This window comes from Primulina tabacum, chromosome 3 (genome assembly GCF_025594145.1).
Source record: "Primulina tabacum isolate GXHZ01 chromosome 3, ASM2559414v2, whole genome shotgun sequence".
Taxonomy (NCBI): domain Eukaryota; kingdom Viridiplantae; phylum Streptophyta; class Magnoliopsida; order Lamiales; family Gesneriaceae; genus Primulina; species Primulina tabacum.
Window position 1 is genome coordinate 4,065,096 of NC_134552.1, and position 25,279 is coordinate 4,090,374.

The following is a 25,279-nucleotide window of genomic DNA, read 5'->3' on the forward strand; positions in this document are numbered from 1 at the left end:
ATAATCGAATAAAATCGTAAAATATTATTAAAATATAGATTATTTTAGAGTCAATAAAGCACGAGCCACAAGTTGGCTTGCCGAGCACCTACTCTAACAGTTGAAGCCTACAAATCTTATGCTTACTAACCAGATGTATTTTGTACTCCGGTTCACTTAGTTTGAGGATTTGTATTTTTTGGCTACATCAGATATGGTATTAAAAAACATGGCCAAAATATAGCTTACATGCTAACTTACACAACCATATTCAACACACAATTATACAATATTTCACAATATCCCGGTAAATCAGATCAATTACAGCTTCTTGCGGGTGACCAAGTTCTCCCTTTTTATAGCCTAAGCTACATACTTTCCACTTTTAATGTGTGTTTTCCCTACCAAATATATATATATATATATACACACACATATTGTTGAGGGCGGCATATATGTTAGAGATGCAAGCCGGCAGCATAGAACAAAGAAGCTTGTTTCTTGGATTGATCTTTTTGTTCTTATTTTTATCCGTTTTACTGCACATTCATTCGTTAAAAATAATCGAATTCTACGCTGTATTTGGTATCTTTCAAGACAGCATTCAGAGGGCCGTGTGCTCGGGCGTGACATATTTATCATTCTCCATAACTAGTGCAAAATTTGTTTACAGAAGATCAATGGAGGCAAAGAGTGGTGCAGAAGTGAGGAGACTTCACATTGTGTACTTCCTTAGTCAGAAGGGCGGAATCGAACACCCTCATCTCATTCGAGTTGTTCATCTTTGCCGAAATGGCGTGAGATTAAGAGGTTAGTGTATTTTGATGGACGACATCGTCATGTTTCTATGCACGAAAAACACGAAATATGTTGATACATATGTAATTTTATGGACTAGATATCAAAAGATGGTTGAGAGAACTGCGAGGCAACGACATGCCCGAATCGTATTCTTGGTCATACAAGAGGTAATTTCTCTATGCATCTCTTGATCATCAAGGTCTATTGCTGATGTAATTCGAGTCTCTATGTTATTCATCCTTCGTCGTTTTTCGTTAACAGGAAGTATAGAACGGGGTATGTGTGGCAAGATTTACAGGATGATGATTTAATCACTCCAATATCAGATAATGAATATGTCCTCAAAGGATCAGAGATTGCATCTGCCATAAATAACACTGGTAAAAATCGAATTTGTATGATCAAATCAGTTTTCGGCATCGACGAAAGATTAATCCAATGAATGTCATGTTGATGGGGGGTTAAGGCTGTGTTATAATGGCCAAAAAAACAGATCATGTAGTATAATAGTTGGATCATGCACTTATTATTAGAGTTCTGTATAAAATATACAGGGACCTGTATATGTATGGCCTGGATTTAACCTTTTTCTTGGCAGGTGTTTCAAAAGTTTCGATCGAAAAAGAAGGATCGTGCCTCGACGAAGATCAAAAGGCCACACCTGAATATCACAATCAAAGTCATCCCTTTATAACACATATCTCGACCTCGGAGATTGAAGAAGAATATCCAGTTTTTGGCTCAGAAGCATCCACATTGACAGATGATTCCCTCAATCTTGAAACACAGAAGAGCATCATTAATAATACGGATGGAATCAAACAAGAAAAGCTAGACGAAAAACCGTCTCGCGATGGGATAATCGATCATCCTAAGAAGAAGAAGAAGAACAAAGTCAAGATTGATGAGAAGATTACCAAACATGCTGCTTCATCCAATGCTGCATCAGTGAAGCCTAATTTCAGCAAAAACAAGAACTGTTCACACGGGGTATCTAGCAATATGTTCCGGAACATAATGTCGTGTGGTGCAATCAATACAGACGATTCAGCGACGGTGACAGTCAAGAAGAACCATAGACCTTTCTTTAACATCTGTTCTACGGATGAGAAAAACGTTCAATCAGCAGAAACACGCAAAGGGGACCGGAAGATCGGGGCACCTCATAGGATCTATAACACCCCTTGGCATCAACAACAATGGAGTGGCAGGTATCTTATCTCTAAAATGACACTAGACAAACAACGTGTTCATTCTGATCATATACAAATTTTACCTAATGGAACGACCATTCACCATTTTTCGTGGCCGGGGACAATAGGAACAACGGAGTGAAGGATTCCACAGAGGACAAGGAAGAATCCAAAGGCCAGAGCCGGTCTTCTGCTGCTGCGTACAAGCCAATATATGGTCCAAATTGCTCGTAAGCTAGCGAGCTATCGTTTATTTCATACATAAAAGAACGCAATATATACATCGTGTTACATATATTGGCATCACGATTCGTAATGTTGTGATGACAGGCAATGTGGTAAGCCATTCAACCCGGAGAAATTACATGCACATATGAAATCCTGCAAAGGAATGAAAGTCTTAGCCAAGAATGTCTCTGTTGCTAAGAAGATAGGACAGAAATCATCCGCAGATCATCGAAACGAAGATTCGGTTTCGGGTTATTTTCTTACACGTTAATAGTTAGAAGCATTAATTTAGTGCCTTTAATGATAAGAAATCATAGTTTGAGCTTTCTAAGGTTTATAGGTAGCATTAGTAAATTTAATTTGCATTTGGATGAAAAGATTTAAAATCTACGATATAACAATAAATGAAATCTTAAATTCATATGTTACTTGTTTACACAAACTACGATGAATTTCAAATAATTTCATAACATGAAATATTATACACGTAGATAAATTGAATTTGAAGTTTATGTTCTTTCTTGTCTGAAACTACAAAAATACATTTGAATATATTTGAAATTTATTAATCCGAACTTAAGTTTTCTGATAAGGTTAGTTTATAATACACCGATAGTGTTTATCTTCGTATTCCAATATCATTAAATCATGTGAATCTCTCATATTTTTATGGGAGTTGACAAGTATGTTATTGACCTAAAGAATAACATCTAACCACATCGTAGAGTGATAAACACTCCAAATATAAGCATAAAATACTCATTTATGATAACAAAATAATTATTGCAAATAAAATAATTGTCACTCGAAAAATATTTTCTAGAGATAAAGGTTTAGTAAATGAGTTCGATATAAATTATATATTTGCTAAAAGAATTACATTATTCCGTTCAAAAAAAATCATATAATGACACCATTAGTTTTTCAAAGAAGCTCAACCATAATATTAGTACAAGATAAATAAAATTAATATATTCACATACATATAATTTATTCATAAAATTTTGGATATTTAGATTTTTTTTAAAAAAAATCCTTATGTACTTTCCATACTATATATGGTTACATTAGTAACATAAGCCTTTAGTAAATGAATATATAATGTTAAAGATACAACAAATATATCGTACAACGATATTTACAATAATTATATCGTAAGATTTTGCTATTATCTCATGAGATTTTATATTAAATTTAATAAATAGTTGCCCGCATATCAAATGCGACGGCCGCCATCCAAGAACAAATATTATTTTTGTTTAATAAAATATTTTTGGTCTAGAAATTATCACCTAAAAAAAATTGAACAATTTTCTATATCATTGAAATAACATAAAATAATTAACCCAAATTCTCATAAAATCACGTAGTATTCCAACAACAAAAATTTGAAACAACATGATAACCTCAAAATTAGAAAATCAAGGCACCCCTACCCAATTTCCTCACATCATCCAGGGACCTCGGAAATAGGTTGAAATGGGGAGCTGAGTTTCGTCCATTTTTACCACTGTGGCAATGGTCACCGCCGACCGCCACTTCCGTCACCGTCGTCTTCTGGTCTTGGGTTAATCTGTTCACTTACCCAAATGCATATTTGTTCTATGTTAATGAAAAAAGTGCAGGGTCTCATTGCACTTGCTGCCATCGTTTTTCATCTTCAAATTTGTATATATATTTTTATTGTGGTAGTGTCTCCATAAAGTGTTAAATGGCTTGATTCTCAGGATGATGAAATATATTTGCCTATGTTTAGGGGTGAGAAAAAATACCGAATTTTTGGCATACCGAGATTACCGTAATGAAAAAATATCGAATTTATCGAAATTTCGGTATACCAAAAATTTCGGTACGGTATGGTAACAATACCGAATTTTTGGTACGGTAACAGTTTGCACTTTAAAAATTTCGATATATACCGAAATATCGAAAAAATATATAATATGTTAAAACAATAAATTTATAAAAAATTTAAAATGTAAGCTTTTCTCGGTATAAAATGGTATATATCGATACCGTACCGAAGTTTCGGTATAATTGGTATGCTAGTTATATATACCGAAATTTTCGGTGTAGCGAAAATCGGTATATCGAAAATTTCGGTACGGTATCAGTATGAATTTTTTTATATCGTAATTTTCGGTATGATATATGGTATAGGATTTTCAATACGGTAGGATATACCACACCTACCTATGTTATTCGTCAAACGGTATATTTATTTATTCCATGCATGCAAGTAAAGTGTTTTATTTGTTTTTTATGTCCTATTTGTTAACATCCACTTCATACTCATACCTATATAATAAGGCTGTGCGTCCAACTATTTATTTCTCTAGTATTTATTTTCATATTTTATTTTATCTCATAATTTATATTTGCACAGTACTAAATAGTATTTTTAATTATTTTTATTTACAAGAATAAATATTATTTATCATATATAAAATCCATTGAATTCTACATGGACGTTGATATAAATCTTCCAAAATAAATCCACAAGAATTCATCAAAATTTCTTACATTACAACTCTGTGTAATTCTATACAAGCCGATAAAAATATGTCATCTCTACAAAAATCTATTATTCAGAAGACAAAAACTTGTGTGAGACGGTCTCACATGTCGTATTTTGTGAGACTGATCTCTTATTTGGGTCATCCTTGAAAAAATATTACTTTTTATACTAAAATATTACTTTTATTGTGAATATCGGTAGAGTTGACGCGTCTCACAGATAAAGATTCGTGAAAATGGTCTGATAAATATTTATTCGTGAGACAGTCAATCATGCTCATATTTACAATAAAAATAATATTTTTTGGATAAAAAGTAATATTTTTTTATGAATGATTTAAATATAATATATGTCTCACAGAATTGACTCGTGAGACTTTTTCGTGAAAAAAATAATAATATACATGTCAGAGAGAGAGAGAGAGAGGAGAATTATTACCCAACATACCAACATATAACGATAATTTATCAAGCCATTCAGCTTAGTTAAACACATGGCAATAATTCTGAAAAGAACAAAGCAATAATTCCTTATATGTACTGTACTAGTAGTTGGGAAAATTAATCTCTCTCTCACACACATACACAGAAAATTGCTATAAATTGGCTGGCCTTGGCATCGACTCTCCCACAAAAATATTGTCCAAGAAAAATGGCTTCGACCCTTTCTTTTCATCGTCTAATCCCATTTGTCTCTTTCATTCGAGTTTTTGCAATCTTCTCTTGTGCGAGAACAGTCACTGATGATGGGTTTCTTGATCCGATATCTCCGAAAAAGGAGGCGGAAAACCTCATCAGCTCGTGGAACTTGTTCCCGAAGCATGCTATGAATCAAGGTTCCGTGGAAGACACAGAGTTCAAATTTGACGCAGAATCGAGAATAGTTGAGAAGAAATATTCAAGTTCCCTTTTATATTGGATTCAGGGGAACCTGTCCCTGAAGACTTGGGTCATCATGCTGGTTATTACAAACTGCAGCATGCAAAAGATTCAAGGTACTTGTTGTGCGAACGGAATTCAGATATGAAGGGCATCCCGTATATTCGAACTAAAACTTATCTAAATAAACATTCATGGAATATTCCGATATCATTTCGTGCAAACTTGGCCTCCAACATGTGGCTTGTCTTTAACTTCTTGATGTAATGTTTGCAGGATGTTCTATTATTTCTTCGAATCAAGAAACAGCAGCAAAACAGATCCGGTAGTTCTATGGCTAACTGGAGGACCAGGTTGCAGTGCTGCGATACCTTTATTTTATGAAAACGGCCCCTTTCACATAACAAACAACCTTTCCTTGACATGGAATGAGTTTGGATGGGATAAGGTAACTGTCTTTATTTTTGAAATCGGGCGGAAAAGGTAGCTTTTCAACCTTTATCCCCAATTTCCTATTTCATGTTCATGTTATATAACACAGATTCTTCCATTAAATGTAGGCGTCCAATCTTTTATACGTCGATCAGCCAATAGGTACCGGTTTTAGCTATAGTTCTGATCCTGCTGACATTAGACATGACGAGGAGGGTGTTAGTAACGATCTATACGATTTCCTTCAGGTCTTCTTCTGTACCAAGATTCATTGTTTCGCTAATTTACTTTGGTTAATCACAAGTTGTATGTACCTAATAGTCTGTTTGTGCATAACGGCAGGAATTCTTTAAGGTGCATCCTCAATTGACGGGTAACAAATTCTTTTTAACTGGACAATCTTATGCTGGACACTATATTCCTAAGTTGGCCACCAGAATTCTTCAAGGAAACAAAAACAAAGAAGGCATCAACATCAATCTACAGGTTTTTATACATATCCTTTTGTAGATTACAGCCTTCAAATATATATCTTTTAGTCTGAATCTTGTATTATGGGATAAATCAACTTCTTTTTTTCTCAGGGATTAGCCATCGAAGGCGGAATGGTGTGGCCAGAAATCCAGTACCAATCCTACCATGATTATGCTTTAAACATGTCATTGATCACACAAGCTGACCACGATATGTTGAATGCATCAGTTTCTCAATGTGCAAATGAAGCCAAGCTTTGTGGTACTACATTAACTTGCACCCTCCTGTGTTTCGAAAATTGCAAAAGTAAAATATGCCTTTCTTTTGCTCTTCGTTAGGTTCGGATAGTGGCGCTTAATGCAAGGACGCGTATGTGACCTCCAACAAAATCTTCCAGAAGATACTGGAAATTAACCCTGGCATAAATGTAAGAACATTGAATCCTTTACAAGTACTTATTGGGTATGGTAACGAACATGAAACATCACCCAACCAGAACAAGTGTTTTACTTTGCCAATCATATGCAGTACTATGATATCAGAAAGAAGTGTGAAGGCCCTATGTGCTATGACTTCTCCAACGTGGAGCGTTTTATGAACCTGAAATCCGTCAAAACTGCTCTTGGTGTTGGTGACAGAGAATTCGTGTTGTGTAGCACCAATGTGTATGAGGCGATGACGGTGGATTTTATGAGGAATCTTGAAGTAGATCTCCCCCCTATTCTGGAGGGTAGAATCAAAGTACTTATATATGGTGGAGACCATGATCTTATTTAATACAATTGGTTCGGTAAGGTTCTTGTATACATCTTCTGTACTATCTTTGATTGCTAACCATGGAATTGGAACGTTTTAATGGCATTTGTGCTTCCGGCAGGTATTTTAAGATGGACTGATGCAACAGTATGGTCTGAACAACAGGTGTTCAAATCATCAACCTTGTATCACTGTTCTGTAGACGGCGTAAATGTCGCGCTTAATAAGGGAGCAGGAACTTTTGTGATTCTAATAATGAATAATGCTGGCCATTTCATTGCCATGGATCAGCCATACTACATCTTGGAACTGATTAAAGATTGGATGAAATCATTCTAGAACCCTTTGGTCTTTGCCTATTTTAATCATCTATGGTTTGTCCTCAATAATAACAACCAATCTTATTTGAAGACGGGAAATGATTTTTTTTTTAAATCTATCACGAGGTATGTGCGATACACGTAAACATCAAATTATATAGTTTTTAAAAAATATGTAATAGCAATGTATTTTATAACACAAAAACTCGTTAATGGAAGATTTTCAAAGAAAGTATTTATCTATCCAAATTTCACGCCTGGATCAGAAAATAAACACAATAACTGATTTTAAAAAGATTTTTACGTAGATAGTCAAATAAATTTACGTAATCAATTATCAAAATAATTTAAACTAATACAATATTATCAAAAAAATTCCATGGTATATATAAGTTGCTCATGTTTGAAAAATAAACATTCAAATAAAATAAATTCACATAGCCAATTATTTCATCCAAATAAACTCCTATAGTTCTTATCAAAAAATTATTTTATAATTTAATACATACTTCAAATAGTATTTTTTTAAAATAATTATTTAAATGAAACGAATCTTAGATTTTTGAACTTTGTTATTTATTACTTATTAGTTACAATAAAATACTGCAATAACAATCATATAAATTCATATAAAGTCTAGTACAAAATTCAAACAAGTTTTATAGAATAGTTACTATATTCATATAATTGTCATAAAAATCAAGCTAGAAAGAACCTGTATGCTTGAGTTGTTTGCGTCGCGTAAGCAGTTTCGTCATTTCTTGATTTCATATGAAGAATTTTCTGCAACCCCGTAAGATTGTTGAAGTGAAGTTATCAAAATCATGCATGCATGTTGTGTGTGTATTCATTTTGAAGATAGAGGGCTAGAGCGTCAATTTCTGTATGGATGAATGGGATTTGGGTTACTATTTTATCAACCCGTTTGAAAACGGGTCGGGTCGGGTCGGGTCGGGTCGTTTGAATTACGGGTTGAGGCAGGTTGGCTACTTGGTCTTTTTATACAAAGGGGGTTATAAACTTTTTGTCTAAGTAAACAACTCACACAAGTTGGGAGTTGGGACCTTTTAGTTGATATATTGGTTTGATGATATTTTAATTTTGGAAAAAACTTGTGTGAAACAGTCTCACGAGTCGTAATTTGTGAAACAGATATCTTATTTGGATCATCTATGAAAAAGTACTACTTTGTATGCTAAAAGTACTACTTGTTGTTGTGAATATCGATAGAGTTGACCGGTCTCACAGATAAAAATTCGTGAGACCGTCTCACAAGAGACCTATTCTTTAATTTTTAACTATTTTTATCTTGGTTTATTGAGAGTTTAATTTTTATCCAATTTTACAAATGTAGATATTAAGAAAACTTCATATGAGAATTTCAAATATTTTAACTTCTTATGTCGGTGATATTGATTCTTGAAGGTCTCGTTTTGATAGTTCTAGACTATCCAATGACAGTAATGGCTGTTAGAACATTTTTTCATAATTTATTTAGTTTGTTGGTAACAAACAAATTCTACAGCTGCGAAAATTACGGAGATCGACTTGGATCAGAAACCACACAATATTTCATAAGGGGTAATACGGCTCTTTGGAAACAACACATTGTTTCATGATTTATTTTTATGAAAAAATACATTGTTTCTTAAAGAGTCGCGCTAGTTCTGAATCAGATTTTGTTTCTATATATATGTCATCATTAGTTCAAGAAAGAAATTCAGATTTTAATTTGATTTAATCACCACAAATACAAAATATTTTCATTAGAGAAATTTTTCTTATATACATATGATTAAAACGAGAGAGAAAACATTTTTAAAAGAAAACGTTACAAACGTAGAGTTATTTATTCAAAATATTCTCTCCACAATGGCCATCATAAATCCAGCTAATTTCATCCTAAATTATGTGACACTTGGTGTCGGAATCTGCATAGTTGCCTAATATTTCAACACATGGAAACATGAAATAGTTGCAAGTCTTGCTCTGAAAACGGTAGTATCTAAGTGCATGCGGGTTTTTTAAAAAAATAATATAATTTTTAAAATTAATTTCAAAAATAATTTAAAAAAAAAACGTTTGCAAAACTAATCCAATCCGCGCTTACGAAACGCGGACTGCTCACGTGGACAGTCCGTGCTTCGTAAGCGCGGACGCTGCAAACGTGTGTTGCACGTTGGAGCGACAAAATATTTAGCGACGGAATGTATATCAAAACTGTTGCAAAAGTTAAATTAGCGACGGTTTTGTATTGCATCAACGACGATCGCGACGGTTTATAAACCGTCGCTATTCTTGGAGCCCACCCTAATTCAAGGTCCTAGTGACAGAAAACAATATTTTCGTACTCGATAAATAATAAATTGATCAAATATTTCCTGAAAAAACTTATTTCGTGATGAATTTTGTTTGTTTTTTTTTCAATGTCTTCACTACAACAAAAATGGTTTTTCGCAGCGCGCAAATTCTTTTTCCGCAGCGTACATTGCATGCTGCAAAGATGCAAGCCATTGAAAGTTCATGATTATCCACGGCGTACATGTATATGCTGTTAATACTATTATTAGCGTGCAATGTACGACGTAAATGAAAAATAGCAAAATTTCGGCATAGCGACGGAACAAACCGTCGCTAAATTAAAACCGTCGCTGATTCAATTTTAGCGACGGTTGTTATATATATTATGTCGCTAAATGTCGTCGCAAACACCGTCCACACTTACTAAACGCTGACGCTTCTCTACGTGTGCAGCGTCCGCGCTTACAAAGCACGGACGCTGCTCCACGTAAGCAGCGTCCGCGTTTCGTAAGCGCGGATTGAGTTAGTTTTGCAAACGTTTTTTTTTTAAATTATTTTTGAAATTAATTTTAAAAATTATATTATTTTTAAAAAAAACCCAAGTGCATGCCCATGATGTGACTAAAGTCATGATATAATACTTCATGGTGTTAACACGACGAGTTATACACTAGACGTAGATCTCTCGATTTTTGTTTTGTATAAGTTGATCGACTCTGATCATCTCACTTAAAAACAAAAAATGTGGAGTCCATCAATATTTTTTATTTCGCAACGAGAAGATCGACCGATCATCTTATACAAACACACCGAGAGTAGAACTTCTGATGTAATATAGACTCACCATAATAAACAAATTCAAAAATAGAACTAGACTCAATAGATTCAAAATGTTAGGCCACATGCCTATTAAGAGATTAGACTTTTCATAGTTATTATCGAAAATAATACATTTCATGTCATAGTCGAGGATTCAAAGTTTTTACAGGATCCATTAAAAGGTCACCTGTAACGAATGATTGGCCTAAGATCTTTGCTTACCCGATGTAGCATAGTTTGAGCCGAGAAAATCGATTTCAAATGATATTATTTTTTGATGTATTTAAAATCTATTATGCTCGTACCAAAATTGCATGATTGGAAATGAAAGAACAAAAACATAAAAGAAAACTATATAAAAAAAGGATGTCAAAGTTGGATGACTTATAATTCATCTTATATCGAAATCTCAAGCTTCGAAGACGAGCTATGCACCAAAACTCTTCCCAAAAGTACAATATCACTAGCTGACCAAGAAAATCGAGAGATTCCACCAAATATACTCAAGAATTTAATTCAACACACATCAAATTTTATTTTTGCTAAATTACTTGCAATTATTACAGAATTCGATGCGTTCTTGATTTTTTTTCCCACGATACAAACAAAAAAACCCATGAAATTTGCTAGAAACAACACTTTTATTAGTTCAGATAATCAAAATTCAAGAATTAATCCACCTAGCTTGGAGCCATGGGATCAACCAGAGATCTTCGAAGCCTCGAGATCCGCAGCCTGTTTGAGGAAATTCTTCCCCTCTCCATCATCGTCCACCAGCATTTGAATAGGGTTCGAGCCCAACCCATCGGCTATAGCCAGCAGTATGCTCTTCATCTCATCCCCGAACTCCTTCCGATCCACCGTCCCATTCTTATCCAAGTCGAATTTCTCGAAAATAGAGTCGTACAGCTTCGTCAGCTCCTCCGGCGTGGTGATCACGTCCATCCCGAAGTGGGTCTCGAGCAGCCGCAGCGACTCGAAGCCGCGGCGGAGCTCCGACCTGGACAGAACTCCGTCGCTGTTGAGGTCAAGGGACGCGAAGGCCTCGTCCACGCTCTTATGGAAATGGGACTCGTCGTTGACGAAGGAGATGACCGTGGAACCGTCGATTATGATGACACCCATCGCAAGAACTCGAAAACAAGATTTGGGTGGATATCTCACCGACAAAATTAGTCTTAAAATGAAAAATCGTTGGGACAGAATAATTCCCAGGATTAATTATTTATTCCATTCCTACGAAATAATTCTCCCCTCACTCACACACATAAATAAATCATTATCAAATAAACAATTATTAATTTGTTTTTGAAAGAGATAGATCCATCAACATCATATTACAGACAATGGAAGACAGCTTTTATCACTAAATTTGATACCACACAAACAAAAGTTTCAGGAGTTTAAGTCTGTGAGATATATTTCTGCTTGATCCAATCTATAAAAAATATTTATTTATTTTATTGAATGTATTCCTTTTAAATTTAGTTATGCAGCGGATCGATCCGTCATAAGATAATGACAGAATCTCATAAAAGACATACTCATTTGATATTTGTTTCTTTATTGTTATTTATTATTCGAATTTTTTTCGAACAAATACACTTTGTAATAGAAGATGTAAAAATAAAAATTAGGAATAGTTTAAGAGGAATATAAGTATATAGCACCAATCCCATTTATTAGTCACTCCTGAATTTGATTTAATTTAATTTACTTATAAAGTTCTTAATATTTCGTATATTTTGTTGTTTCTTGTTAGTTTCATATATAAATTAAATCCATTTATAAAAAAATCAATTAGATAAAGCCCTTGTGTTGTATCATATCACTAGACAAAAACTCGTGTGAGACGATCTTACGGGTCATATTTTGTTAGACGAATATCTTATTTGGGTCATCCATGAAAAAGTATTACTTTTTATGCTAAGAGTATTACTTTTTATTGTGAATATCGGTAGGGTTGACCCGTCTCACAGATAAATATTCGTGAGACCGTCTTTTGGAATCAAAACTTTTGTTGTCCATCCGCCATTAGTTTTGAATGATAAATTATCTCGGAGAGCATAAACGAGAGAAATCTCCGGCGTGGCTCAACCGAACGATAGGGGCGAAAATGATCGACTCTATATTATTATAACATGAAAAATGAAATATAAATCGAAAACAATATTGATTGAAGCCAAACTTAACATCATCATCTCATTGTAATTTGCAGCAAGGGTGTGAATGTTAAAGGTTTCTTTCTATGGTCGTTTATGGATAATTTCGAGTGGGACTCGGGTTACAAGATCCGGTTCGGGATATACTACGTTGACTACAAGAATGGGCTCAAAAGATGTCGGATATTTGGTACAAAATTAGTAGGCCTTGACCAGCCCAGCCCACGACTACCTTTCGTATATGAAAAAACCAGCCCAATCTGTTTAAGGAGCAGTCAAATTTGTTGAAATAATGAAATCTCTTATTATGTCAAGTACTCTAAATAATCCCAGCCCACGACTACCTTTCGTATAAAAAATTTGAGAAATATATTATTTATAATAATTTATATATGTTGAAAATGTGAAAAATATTTGTGTTGAAAATTATAATGTTGAATATTGAAAATTAGGTAAAATTAGGTGTTGAATATTGAAAATTAGTGTGTGATGATGTATGTAATGATGAAATTGTTTTTGGATTGTTTTTCAAAGAAATCCTATAAATAGGTCTCCATTTGTAAAGATTTGAGACAATTGAGTTGAGAGAAAAATATTATAAAGTGTGTAGTTTGATAATTTTGAGAGTTTGAGATTTTTACTTTTTACCATAAATTTTTACTTTTTCATAACACGTTATCAGCACGAAGCTCTAAAAGTCATCCATATTTTTCCAAGCTCCAAAACAGAAGAAAAATGTAACAAAAGTAATAATATTTATTTTACTGTTTATTTATTTATTGTGTATCTATTTAATATATAATATAATGTTATTCAGAAATAATAAAAATAAATTTTTCAAAAACTTGTTATAAATCCTGGGAGGATGTTAAGACGACATTCCACACTCCCGGTAAGGGATACGACAAGTATAAAAGCCTATAAGGTTTTTAAACAAAATAACTTGTGACACCACATTATAATAATGTGATATGATATACATAATTATTTAAACATGACTAATATTATATACATCATATTATTACCATAAAATTATACAAATGCATACATTTATTTTTTTGTACACCAACGGTCATAAACGGTAACAAAACGGCTAGTTTTTGCCCTATAAATATGATCTCACAAACACATTCAATCACTCCAACTTTCACTTTTTCTCTAAAAATTATTCTTCATCAAATTTTCGAAGAAAAAAGAAGATGGCTTTCTCAAGGATATTTTTAATTATTTTGGTTATCATATTCACGAGTCTTGTATTTATTGGAGAATATCCTCATCGTGTGTTTTCTTTATTTTTACGAATGCTTGTAATTATTGTTTATCAATTACTTTGTATTGCAATATTCATTGACTAATAAAATGTATCGTAAATTTTTTTATTACCACCATGACAAACTTGGCAAAGATCGAATTCATTGCTCTTGATATTACGGGGAAAAATTATAAGCCATGGACCCTTGATGTAGAAATGCATCTTGAATCATTGGGTCTAAGCGAGACCATTAAAGAAAATGGTATATCTTCATCACAAGAAAAAGCAAAAGCTATAATATTTTTGCGTCGACATCTTGATGAAGATTTAAAATGTGAATATCTCATCGAAAAATATCACATGGCTCTGTGGAAAGGATTAAAAGAAAGATTTGAACATATAAGAGAAGTTATACTTCCGACCGCCCGTGATGAATGAAATATGTTAAGATTCCAAGATTTTAAGAAAGTAAGTGATTACAATTCAGCGATGTATCGAATAATCTCGCAGCTAAAATTTTGTGACATGAGGTTACAGAATCGGAAATACTTGAAAAAACATTTTCCACGTTTCACGCATCAAATATAACTCTACAGCAACAATATAGAGTGCGTGGATTTGCGAGATATTCTGAACTTATCGCATGTCTCCTTGTGGCGGAAAATAATAATGAGCTGTTAATGAGAAATCATCAGGCACGACCCACTGGTTCAACGGCATTTTTTGAAGTAAATGTCGTAAGCAAAAATGAATTTAAATCTGGAAACCAAAATCAAGGTTATAGACAAGATTTTGGTCGATGACGAAATCGAGGTCGTGGTCGTGGACGTTGACGTGGAAGTGGTCGTGGTCGTGGACGCGGCCGTGGTTTTGAAAATAATCGAGATAGTTACTTTTATAACTCATCTCAAAAGAACGTCCCAAACCATCCACTGAAAAGGCATCATGAGAATATGAGTGTTAATGAGAATCACTCAAAAAGATTTGAAAGTTCTTGTTTTAGATGTGGTACTCCAGGACATTGGTCCGTATTTGTCGAGCCCCTGAGCATCTTTGTAAACTTTATAAAGAATCAATAAAGAGGAAAGAAAAGGAGATCAACTTCACTGAACACAGTGAACCTTTGAGTGATTCAACTCATTTTGATGCCGGAGATTTTCTGATTGATTTCTCAGACAATGATCAATTTACTGGTGGAATAAATATGTAAAATATTTTTATGTACTCGTATGATAATGTTTTATCATGTGTTATATTTTTACATATACATTGTATTGTATTTTATTTTTATAAATGTATTGTCAGTAATTTTATTTTATTACATATTTTTTTGAAGTTCAAATATGGAAAATGCTATAAACAAAGCTGAAGTTTGCATACCTGATAGTGATACAACACACACTATCCTCCGAGATAAAAGATATTTCTTGGAACTAAAACCAACAAAAACAATGGTGAATACAATATCAGGTCCTGTAGACTTGATTAAAGGATGCGGTAAAGCACAATTTTTGTTACCTAATGGTACAAAATTTTTGATCAATGATGCTTTGTATTCACCACAATCAAAAAGAAATTTGTTGAGTTTTAATCATATATATTCCCATGGGTATGATACTCAAACAATGAATGAAGGGAATGAGAAATATATGTGTCTTACCACATATAAATCAGAAAAGAAATATGTGATTGAAAAACTACCAATGCTCCCTACTGGAATGCATTATACACATATAAGTCTCATTGAATCAAATATGGTAGTTGATAATTCTTCAATATTAACCAATTGGCATGATCGATTAGGACATCCTGGTTCAACAATGATGCGAATAATTATATAAAATACACATGGTCATCCATTGAAAGACCAGGAGATCTTTCAGAAGAATAAGTTTCAATGTAAAGCATGTTCTCTTGGAAAACTTATTATAAGACCATCACCAGCCAAAATCCAAACTGAATCACCAATGTTTCTTGAACGTATTCATGATGATATTTGTGGACCAATTCATCCACCATGTGGACCATTTAGATACTTTATGGTATTGATTGATGCCTCCAGCAGATGGTCACATGTATGTTTATTATCAACTCGAAATGTTGCATTTGCAAGATTACTTGCTCAAATAATAAAATTGAGGAATCAATTTCCCGATTCTACGATCAAGAAAATTAGACTTGATAATGCTAGGTGAATTTACTTCCCAGACTTTCAATGATTATTGTATGTCTATGGGAATCATTGTTGAGCATCATGTTGCTCATGTACATACACAGAATGGATTGGCTGAATCATTGATTAAACGTCTGTAAATGATTGTTAGACCGATGATTATGAAAACAAAGCTCTATATTTCTATATGGGAACATGCAATTTTACATGCTGATGCATTAATTCGCATCAGACCAAGTGCATATCATAAATACTCCCCATTGCAGCTTGCATTTGGTAAAGAACCAGACATTTCTCATCTGAGAATTTTTGGATGTATGGTGTATGTGTTTATTGCTACCACCACAACGAAAGAAAATGAGACCTCAAAGAAAGATTGAAATTTATATTGGTTATGATAGTCCATCAATCATTCGATATCTTGAACCTCAGACATGTGACGTGTTCACAGCACGTTTTGCTGATTGTCATTTTAATGAGGAAATCTTCCCAATGTTAGGGGGATAACAGAAACATACCGAAAAAGAAATTACATGGTATGTATCATCATTGTTACATCTGGATCCAAGAACAAAACAATATGAAAAAGATGTACATCAAATTGTGCACTTGCAAAGAATAGCAAATCAAATATCAGATGCATTTGCAGACACAAAATGGGTAACTAAATCATATATACATGCTGCAAATACCCCTGCCCGAATTGAAATTCCGAAGAAATAAATTGAAGATACTCATGATGTCATTAAACGCCTGAAGCATGGAAGGCCAGTCGGTTCCAAGGATAAAAATCCTCGAAAAAAAAAATTCATAGAGAAACACGATGATCACAAAATAGAGAATGATATTCCTGAAGAAACACATGATGATCACAAAATAGAGAATAATGTTCCTGAATAACACATGATGATGAAAATGTTCTGTCAGAACCACAAACTGACGAGAATCGTGAAAATCTCTATCAATTATATTAATACTAGAAAAATATGGAACCGGAAAGATATAGAAGAAATTGATGATATATTTTCTTATAATGTGGCAATCGACATCATAAATGATAATGAAGATCATGAACCAAAATCTTTTGGTGAATGAAAAAATCGGCAAGATTGGATAAAATGGAAAGATGTCATCCAGGTTGAATTAGATTCGCTAAATAAACGTAATGTTTTTGGACCTATAGTTCTTACACCTAAATGTGTAAAACTTGTTGGATACAAATGAGTTTTTATTCGAAAGCGAAATGAGAAAAATGAAATAGTAAGATATAAAGCTCGACTTGTAGTACAAAGTTTTTCTCAAAGGCCTGGAAATTGATTATGAAGAAACGTATTCTCCCGTGATGGATGATATTACGTTTCGGTATTTGATTAGCTTGGCAGTATCTGAAAATTTAAAAATGCGTCTTATGGATGTTGTTACAGCTTACTTATATGGATCACTTGATAGTAATATATATATGAAAATCCCTGAAGCACAAAGTTCAAAACCCAGAAAATGTTATTCTGTGAAATTACAAAGATCATTATATGGGTTAAAGCAGTCCGGCCGAATGTGGTATAATCGACTAAGTGATCACTTGATGAAAAAGTGATATGTAAATAATTCAATATGCCCTTGTGTTTTCATTAAGAAAACAACATCCGGATGCGTAATTATTGCTATATATGTTGATGATTTAAACATTATTAGAACAAATAAGGAAATTCAAGAAGTTGTGTCATACTTGAAGGAAAATTTTGAAATGAAGGATCTTGGAAAAACAAAGTATTGTCTGGGTTTACAAATTGAACAAAAAGAATGTGGATATTTGTTCACCAGACAAATTATACAGAAAAGATTCTTATACGTTTTAATATGGATAAATCAAATCCTTTAAGTACTCCAATGGTTGTTAGATCAATAAACATAGAAAAGAATTCATTCCGTCCTATGTGAAGATGATGAAGATATTCTTGGTTCAGAATTACCATATATAAGTTCTATCGGTGCCTTTATGTATCTTACAAATTGTACAAGGCCTGATATATCTTTTGCCGTAAATTTATTGACAAGATTTAGCACATATCCAACAAAAAGACACTGGAACGGATTAAACATATATTCCGTTGTCTACGAGGAACAACAGATTTGGGACTTTTATATTCAAAAGATGCTAATCCAAGTATAATTGGTTATGCCGATGCTGGATACTTATCTGATCCACACAAGGAACGTTCCGAAACTGGATATGTATTTACTCGTGGAGGCACTGCAATTTCTTGGCGTTCACAGAAACAAACGCTCGTAACAACTTCATCAAATCATGTCGAGATCATTGCACTACATGAAGCAAGCTGTGAATGTGTATGGTTAAAATCAATGACGCAACATATCCAAATCTCATGCGGATTATCATTCGACGAGAAGCCTGTGATACTATATGAAAATAATGTTGCATGTGTTGCTCAAATGAAAGAAGGATACATAAAAAGCGATAGAACTAAACATATTCCTCCTAAGTTCTTCGCATTCACCAAGGAGCTTGAGAAGAATAAATATATTGATGTTCGTCACATTCAATCAAGTAAAAACTCATCAGATATCTTCACAAAGGCACTTCCTACGACAATATTCAGAAATCACATATATAATATTGGCATACACAATTTACGAAATTTGTGAAGAATTGTTCATGTCAACATGATGGGGAGTTTACGTGACTGCACTCTTTCCCTTACTATGGTTTTTATCCCAATGAGTTTTTCCTAGTAAGGTTTTTAACGAGACAGTATAAACACACGTAATGAAGACAATCATTATGATCATCATCATAAGGGGAGTGTTGAAAATTATAATGTTGAATGTTGAAAATTAGGTGTTGAATATTGAAAATTAGTGTGTGATGATATATGTAATGATGAAATTGTTTTTGGATTGTTTTCCAAAGAAATCCTATAAATAGATCTCCATTTGTAAAGATTTGAGACAATTGCGTTGAGAGAAAAATATTATAAAATGTGTAGTTTGATAATTTTGAGAGTTTGAGATTTTTACTTTTACCATAAATTTTTACTTTTTCATAACAATATATGATTGTTAAAAAAATTGATATTTTTTTAAATTTCTGGAGGGTTAGTACTTCCCGACCCGTTTATTGGCGAGACGGGACGACAAGTTAGATCACTGCAATTTGATGTTGAGAATAGTCTAGGAATCATTCTCATGCTTGTTATGTATTAAATCCAAGGACTTCAAATCCATTCGAATACTCGAACAAACAAATTTGAGAACGGTAAGAAAAAAAATGAAGTATAAGTTGCTTATATAACCTATTTTAGTTGAGAATGTAAACCGCATAAATTAAGACAAAAATTACCTGCCATAGATATCAGAAATTACAAATTGAGAATAGAACAAAACGGTGCGAAGATAATACTTCCCAGTTCCCGGTCTACATTACTAAAAAGGCTAGCAGGAATAAACACATAACAAAGTTTATATGTTAGAACTCAATAATCTTGCAAAAAAATAGACACGGATTCCCCAAAATTGAACAAGCTTTAACTTGAGTGTTGATTCTGAAACTGCTGATGTTATTCTGAATCATAGGAATCCGGAGAGTATACAAATTTAGCTGCGTTGTATACAATACGATGATCATCAGAAAGATCAATGAAAACAGCTCAGTTTATTTGACTCAAGTAAATTCGAGATATGGTAAACAAAAACAAGAATCGCTTACCTATTTACACTGACTACCATGGATTTCTCAGCCCGAGAATTGACCTTTTGAGAGTTGATGAGTAATCTTCAGAGTGATATCATTATAAGCCTCTTCTTGATGCAAATCTACAAGGCCATAATTCTTCAAAACCTGGGAATAAATTCATGGACAGCTGAGTTAAGTACCAAAATTTATAGGGAACATTGTGGAACTTGAGGGAAATGGGTCGAGTTCAAAGCATAGTAAATCCAAACAATATTGACTTCATTGAACCTAAACCATAACCAACAAGACGTGACGTAGACATCAAATCTGATACATATCATAAAGTGAAGAAATGGAAGTAGCAGTGAGAATTGTTAGCCTTTAATATAATCAAGACATAGTTTCCCAGGAAAGCTGAGGCAGGTATATTTGTCAACGCCGATATAAATTATAGGTAATCAGAACAATGAGACCTGACTCCCTAGATATTAGTTTTGTATGGCATTCAGTTTCAAGTCAAAACCCATTACAGGTATATAGTGCATGGATTTATAAAACTTACCAAAGTCTCAGAAAACATTCGAGCACATATCTTTCTTGGTTTACCTTCCAAAATCTTGTTCATACTGAGATCTCCAGATGATGATTCACCTGATTTGTCTGAAAAAGGGGTTGCAGATGACTGCCTCTTCAAATATTGAGCCACAGCCCTGCATGCATATCCCACAAAATTTCAACATTTAAAAGCTCCATTGCAGATAAATCCATGAATGCTACTGGACTTGGTTTGGGGGCTCAGCTAAATCTTAAGGGATTTAGGGAGGTAAATAATGCACCTTGTTCGTGCAGACATTGCTCGCAATTCTGGGGTTCCCTGATTTATTGAGGACAAACCGAAATCCAGTTTTCCTCGGGATCCTATCGAGCCACAGGTAAGTATATATTTTGATAATCGAGAGCATAAAATAACTTTTTGTTTGAAAAAATACCAGCTGGAGAATTATCATCTTGTTCCAGAAAACCAAGTTCCTGCAGGAAAAAAAAGTAGCACGTTAGATAGAGTGTCCATGAAGTGCATCCTATCACATCACTAACATAATAAAATACAGGCGAATAACAGGACGTAATCTCATTCATCCAAACTCGTTAAAGTGGGCAAAAACCAAATGTAAACATGCAAAAGAGTTTCCATATTTTTCAAAGATACAAGTGCATTATTCATATGGCGAGGTGAAAAAGAGGTGATTATGTAGCATGATCGTAGTTCAAGAGAAAGGTTAAGTATGTCTTAAAACACTGTTACATAACAAAAAAGGAACATAGTCTAACTACTGTAATCCTAGCTTGATAATATCTAGATGACGATACCAGCGTAAAACCAAAATCGGCGATTCTTGTATTTCTGACGTTTTAGCATTTTCTGGAATACACCTTTTTATCCCACAATACAATCAAAAGTTCACAAAACCAAAATCATGTCAAACAAAGAGAGAGCTTCACTAACTACAAAAAGGAAAGCACAGCCAAGTCCAAGAAAAGCAAGTTCAAAGTCCAAAGCAAATATTGTAAGAGTTATGGGTGGTGTACTCCTGCAGAATTGAACAGCTCTGGAATATCGAAAAGTGTTGTATGCTCATGATGAAGCCCATCCCCGAAGAATGTTTCAGGGGTTCTCGTTTCTGAATCATGAAGTCCAGAAGATAATCTTATTCCTGTGGCTAGCGTTCCAAATCCTTCTGTAGTTTCCAGACGTTCTGATTGGAATTTATGGTTGGAGTTTTTGGGAGTGAGCTGGCCTCTCTGTCTTCTCCTAGTTGAAGGCAGCGTGATGTTGGAGAACAAAGGCATACATCCTTCTGGTGATGCACACTCATTATAACGAAGATGTTCAATTTCTATATTATCATCATTGCCGTGCATAGATTGAGAAACATTTGTCTCTTGGTGTTCTCTTTCTATGATAATTAAATGAGGTTTAGAAGTAATTAAGTCTTCTTTATAGATATCCTGAATAGCAGCACAAGATCCTGCAAATTCAAGTAAGCTGTCTCAAATGAAAATAATTTCCAAAGCTAACAGATCTATTAAATATATTTAAGAAAAATGCTACTGACCAGTTATTAAGGGCTCAAAAAAGACGCCATCCTTCTTTAATCGGGCCAAGCAAAGAACAAGGACAGTTTTTCTTCACCCGGCGAATACCAGTTGTATCGCTTAATGCATTCTTCATGTCCCTATATCACCGGTCCCGAAATTTTTACAAAGGAACATATATAAAATGAGTCTAAAACAAATTACTTTTAAGAAAGAAACCATACTGGTTACTGAATACGGTAGACTCGTCGAAAAACTGCTTTCTCTTTCTTCCTCTCCTTTTAACTTTTGGTTGTGCAACAGCTGGAGTTTCTTGGATTTCTAACTCAGGTGTCCGGTGGACTGCAAACCAATGGATCAGATGTCATTGACATGGGTAACATATATCTAATTTTTTATGATCGTAGGTTTGCACCCACCAAAAGTTATCAAAGTATCCAAGTGCTCAAATGAATGTTCTTCTTCATGCCTATGAGATGAAAGAGAATGCCCGTCTGGAAATACTGCATCTTCTTTGACAGGAGTATAGGTTTGTTTTTCTTTCAGGATTTGTTCCTCGAGGTGTCTGTCTGGATCAGCACGATCAGGCAGAATGGGAGAATTATTGAAATGAAAACCGTGATGTTTAGCATTACGCATAATTTCAATGCTCGGCGGATCTTGTGGGCTGCTTTTTCCTATAGTTATTTCATTAACACCTATTGGACTTTGTGGGGACCGATCTACATAACCAGTATCTGCATCCATTTGAACAGGAGGAGGAACACTGCAAGAATATTGAAGAGATTCATAACTAGAAAGCAATGAATTGTTAAATTTTGATAATTCGTATTATTCTTACTCCTCCATAGGCACAGCCTCTGATGCTAACCTTTCTTGTGTGGATGAAGAATCTCGGAGGTCATCCTACAAGAACATCATTGTTGTAATGGAATTAATATTTAATATAGCATTTAAATGCATCAATTCACCAACTAAAGGCTGCACAAAATTGTTGGCACCTCGTTAAACGAAATGACAATGTAAGGATCTTTCCCAATTGGAACTTGATCTGTTGGATAAAAATTCAAGAGGCTCACTATCAGTACTAATAGGAGGAAAAGGATAACAAATGAGAAGACGTGAAACTCCTAAATCATCAAGTAATCAGTCATTCAAATATCAATACCCATCAACGTTATATCATCCTGGCTCTTAACATGTGAATCTTGGCCCCTAAAAAACAAATTCCTGAATTTATCAGCATATTTTTCTAATATAGGACGATGTAAGAAGTTTCATCAAAACATACCAGTCTTTATAAAAATCATCCACATCCAAAGCATCGAGATCAAAAGTTTGCGGTAAAGTGACAGAATGATATGGAGCATGATTGGCATCTTCTGGCAGATTGACATTGACATATGTAAAGACCCTATTTATTGTAATCCTTACATCATTACAATGGTCGTAGAAATAGTCAACTTGCTTTGAATATATCCGTACGACCCCGAGCAAAAGATGTCCTGACATTCTTAGCGCTATCGGCACCTCGGGACACATGATCCGTTCTGTAAAACAAGCAGCAAACACTTGAATCGTCAACAAATATCAAAACTATCAAATAATACAATTTGAACGGAAGGGAATGGACATGTGGAGGATCGATTAAGACCGAGCATCCCTTCTTGCACATACGTAATTAACTGCAGACTGAACAACCAAATATGCTCTTAAAAGACTATGCACCAAGCATCGACTACAAGGAAACTTGAAATAATAAGAACGCAGCTGACTCATCGTGACGAACAAACAAAATACATTCTATCTAGACAAAGGGGGATACCAAATCAAACTCTACTTGGAGGTTCCAACCGACAAGAAAATTAAAAAGTAAATAATGTCGTGATACCGAAATATATACATAAAATATAATCTCGATGCTACACTTGTAGGCATAAGAACTTTAAACCAACCAAAATGTAATCTTTAAAAGGATATTCTAATCTTACCACAAAAAATAATAATAAAGTAAATAATAGAAAACATCAAATTCTAGAAAACCATTGGAGTTCAGGATTAGCAAAATGAAACTAAAACATCGAATCTTTGTCACCTTATAGAAGATTCCGAAGCCCATTGAACTAAAAATCGATCATCTCATTAATCTTCGTTCAGTTCAATAAAAAATGCTAAATCTTTCGAGAAAGCCAGTGCAGCGGATATTAAATCCAAAATAAATAAAAAAAAGTCAGCTTTCTTATCAAAGTCTGATAGATTTCAATCAAAACCCACAAATGATGATTGTTAATCGACCATAAATAAATGGATAAAATGTACAGATAGGGACGGACCAACACTAGATGGAATGTCAGTGGAGGTGTAATGAGATTTCTTGAGCTTGTGCTGCAAATGGGCGGCGCACCAAACCGTGCCCAACGGCCCCTTCCTGGCCAAGAATGTATGCGAGAAAAACATATTCTTTTCCGGCTACCGCCTTCGATTTCGTACGAGATAATGATGTATGTATCCAATCATATATATATACACGCTGTGCATATATGTATATCGGTGGTGCTTGTGTGTGTATTGAGTGAATGTGCGTGCAAATTGCGGGGTTTTACCACGGTGGGGCGGGAAAGGAGAAGAGGCGCGAAATTGGTAAAATATTCCGAAATTGTTCATTACAAAATAGGGCTGCTGATTTGGGTATTTAGGTAATTTTGGTTTGTCACGAATGCTTTCTTTTATTTTATTTTGTGTCGCATCGAAAATTAATATTTTTTATAATTTAAATTAGATTAAAAATATATAACATAAAATTGATCTTGAAATGATTTTATAAAAAAAATTATCATAATTTTTAAAAAAGATATATATTATATTTTTTTAAAAAAGAATCAAATTTAGTTGGAGTAAAAATGAAAAAAGTATAAATCGTTTATCAAACTAACACTATTTGCATACTACTAAATGACAAAAACTCGTGTGACTTGGTTTCACGGGTCGTATTTTGTGAGACAGATTTTTTATTTGGGTCATCCATGAAAAATATTACTTTTTATACTAAGAATATCACTTTTTATTGTGAATATCATTAGAATTAATCTGTAGCACATATAAAGATTCGTGAGATCGTCTCGCAAGAGACCTACTCCTAGTGAATTGGGTGTTGATTTACTCAATACACATTAAAACAAAAAAGTAGCAGTAATGTGTTTCTAATGTC

The 25,279-nt window shown here is 33.9% G+C and overlaps 2 protein-coding genes and 2 pseudogenes across 2 annotated transcripts; 2 read left to right on the top strand and 2 right to left on the bottom strand.

Annotated features, from left to right (window-relative positions):
- The first annotated feature begins 431 nt into the window (after positions 1–431).
- Positions 432–2,544, top strand: LOC142538838 (protein SOSEKI 1-like). Its single transcript, XM_075644130.1, has 6 exons — positions 432–789; positions 878–947; positions 1,042–1,160; positions 1,379–1,991; positions 2,102–2,203; positions 2,304–2,544. The coding sequence occupies exons 1-6, from the start codon at positions 435–437 to the stop codon at positions 2,470–2,472; spliced, it is 1,428 nt and encodes a 475-aa protein (XP_075500245.1). The 5' UTR covers positions 432–434; the 3' UTR covers positions 2,473–2,544.
- A 2,650-nt stretch (positions 2,545–5,194) lies between these two features.
- LOC142538839 (serine carboxypeptidase-like 48) lies at positions 5,195–7,748 on the top strand (annotated as a pseudogene).
- Positions 7,749–11,129: 3,381 nt separating this feature from the next.
- On the bottom strand, positions 11,130–11,948 carry LOC142538840 (uncharacterized). The gene has a single exon (XM_075644131.1). It carries the CDS (start codon positions 11,822–11,824, stop codon positions 11,399–11,401), a length of 426 nt encoding a protein of 141 aa, XP_075500246.1. The 5' UTR covers positions 11,825–11,948; the 3' UTR covers positions 11,130–11,398.
- A 7,699-nt stretch (positions 11,949–19,647) lies between these two features.
- LOC142539424 (sister chromatid cohesion 1 protein 3-like) lies at positions 19,648–24,710 on the bottom strand (annotated as a pseudogene).
- Positions 24,711–25,279: the final 569 nt, after the last annotated feature.

Coding starts and splice junctions, on each gene's coding strand:
- LOC142538838 (XM_075644130.1), top strand. CDS start 435: ATGTTAGAGATGCAAGCCGGCAGCATAGAACAAAGAAGCTTGTTTCTT. Junction 790..877: donor AAATGGCGTGAGATTAAGAG/GTTAGTGTATTT, acceptor TTTATGGACTAG/ATATCAAAAGATGGTTGAGA. Junction 948..1,041: donor TATTCTTGGTCATACAAGAG/GTAATTTCTCTA, acceptor TTTCGTTAACAG/GAAGTATAGAACGGGGTATG.
- LOC142538840 (XM_075644131.1), bottom strand. CDS start 11,824: ATGGGTGTCATCATAATCGACGGTTCCACGGTCATCTCCTTCGTCAAC.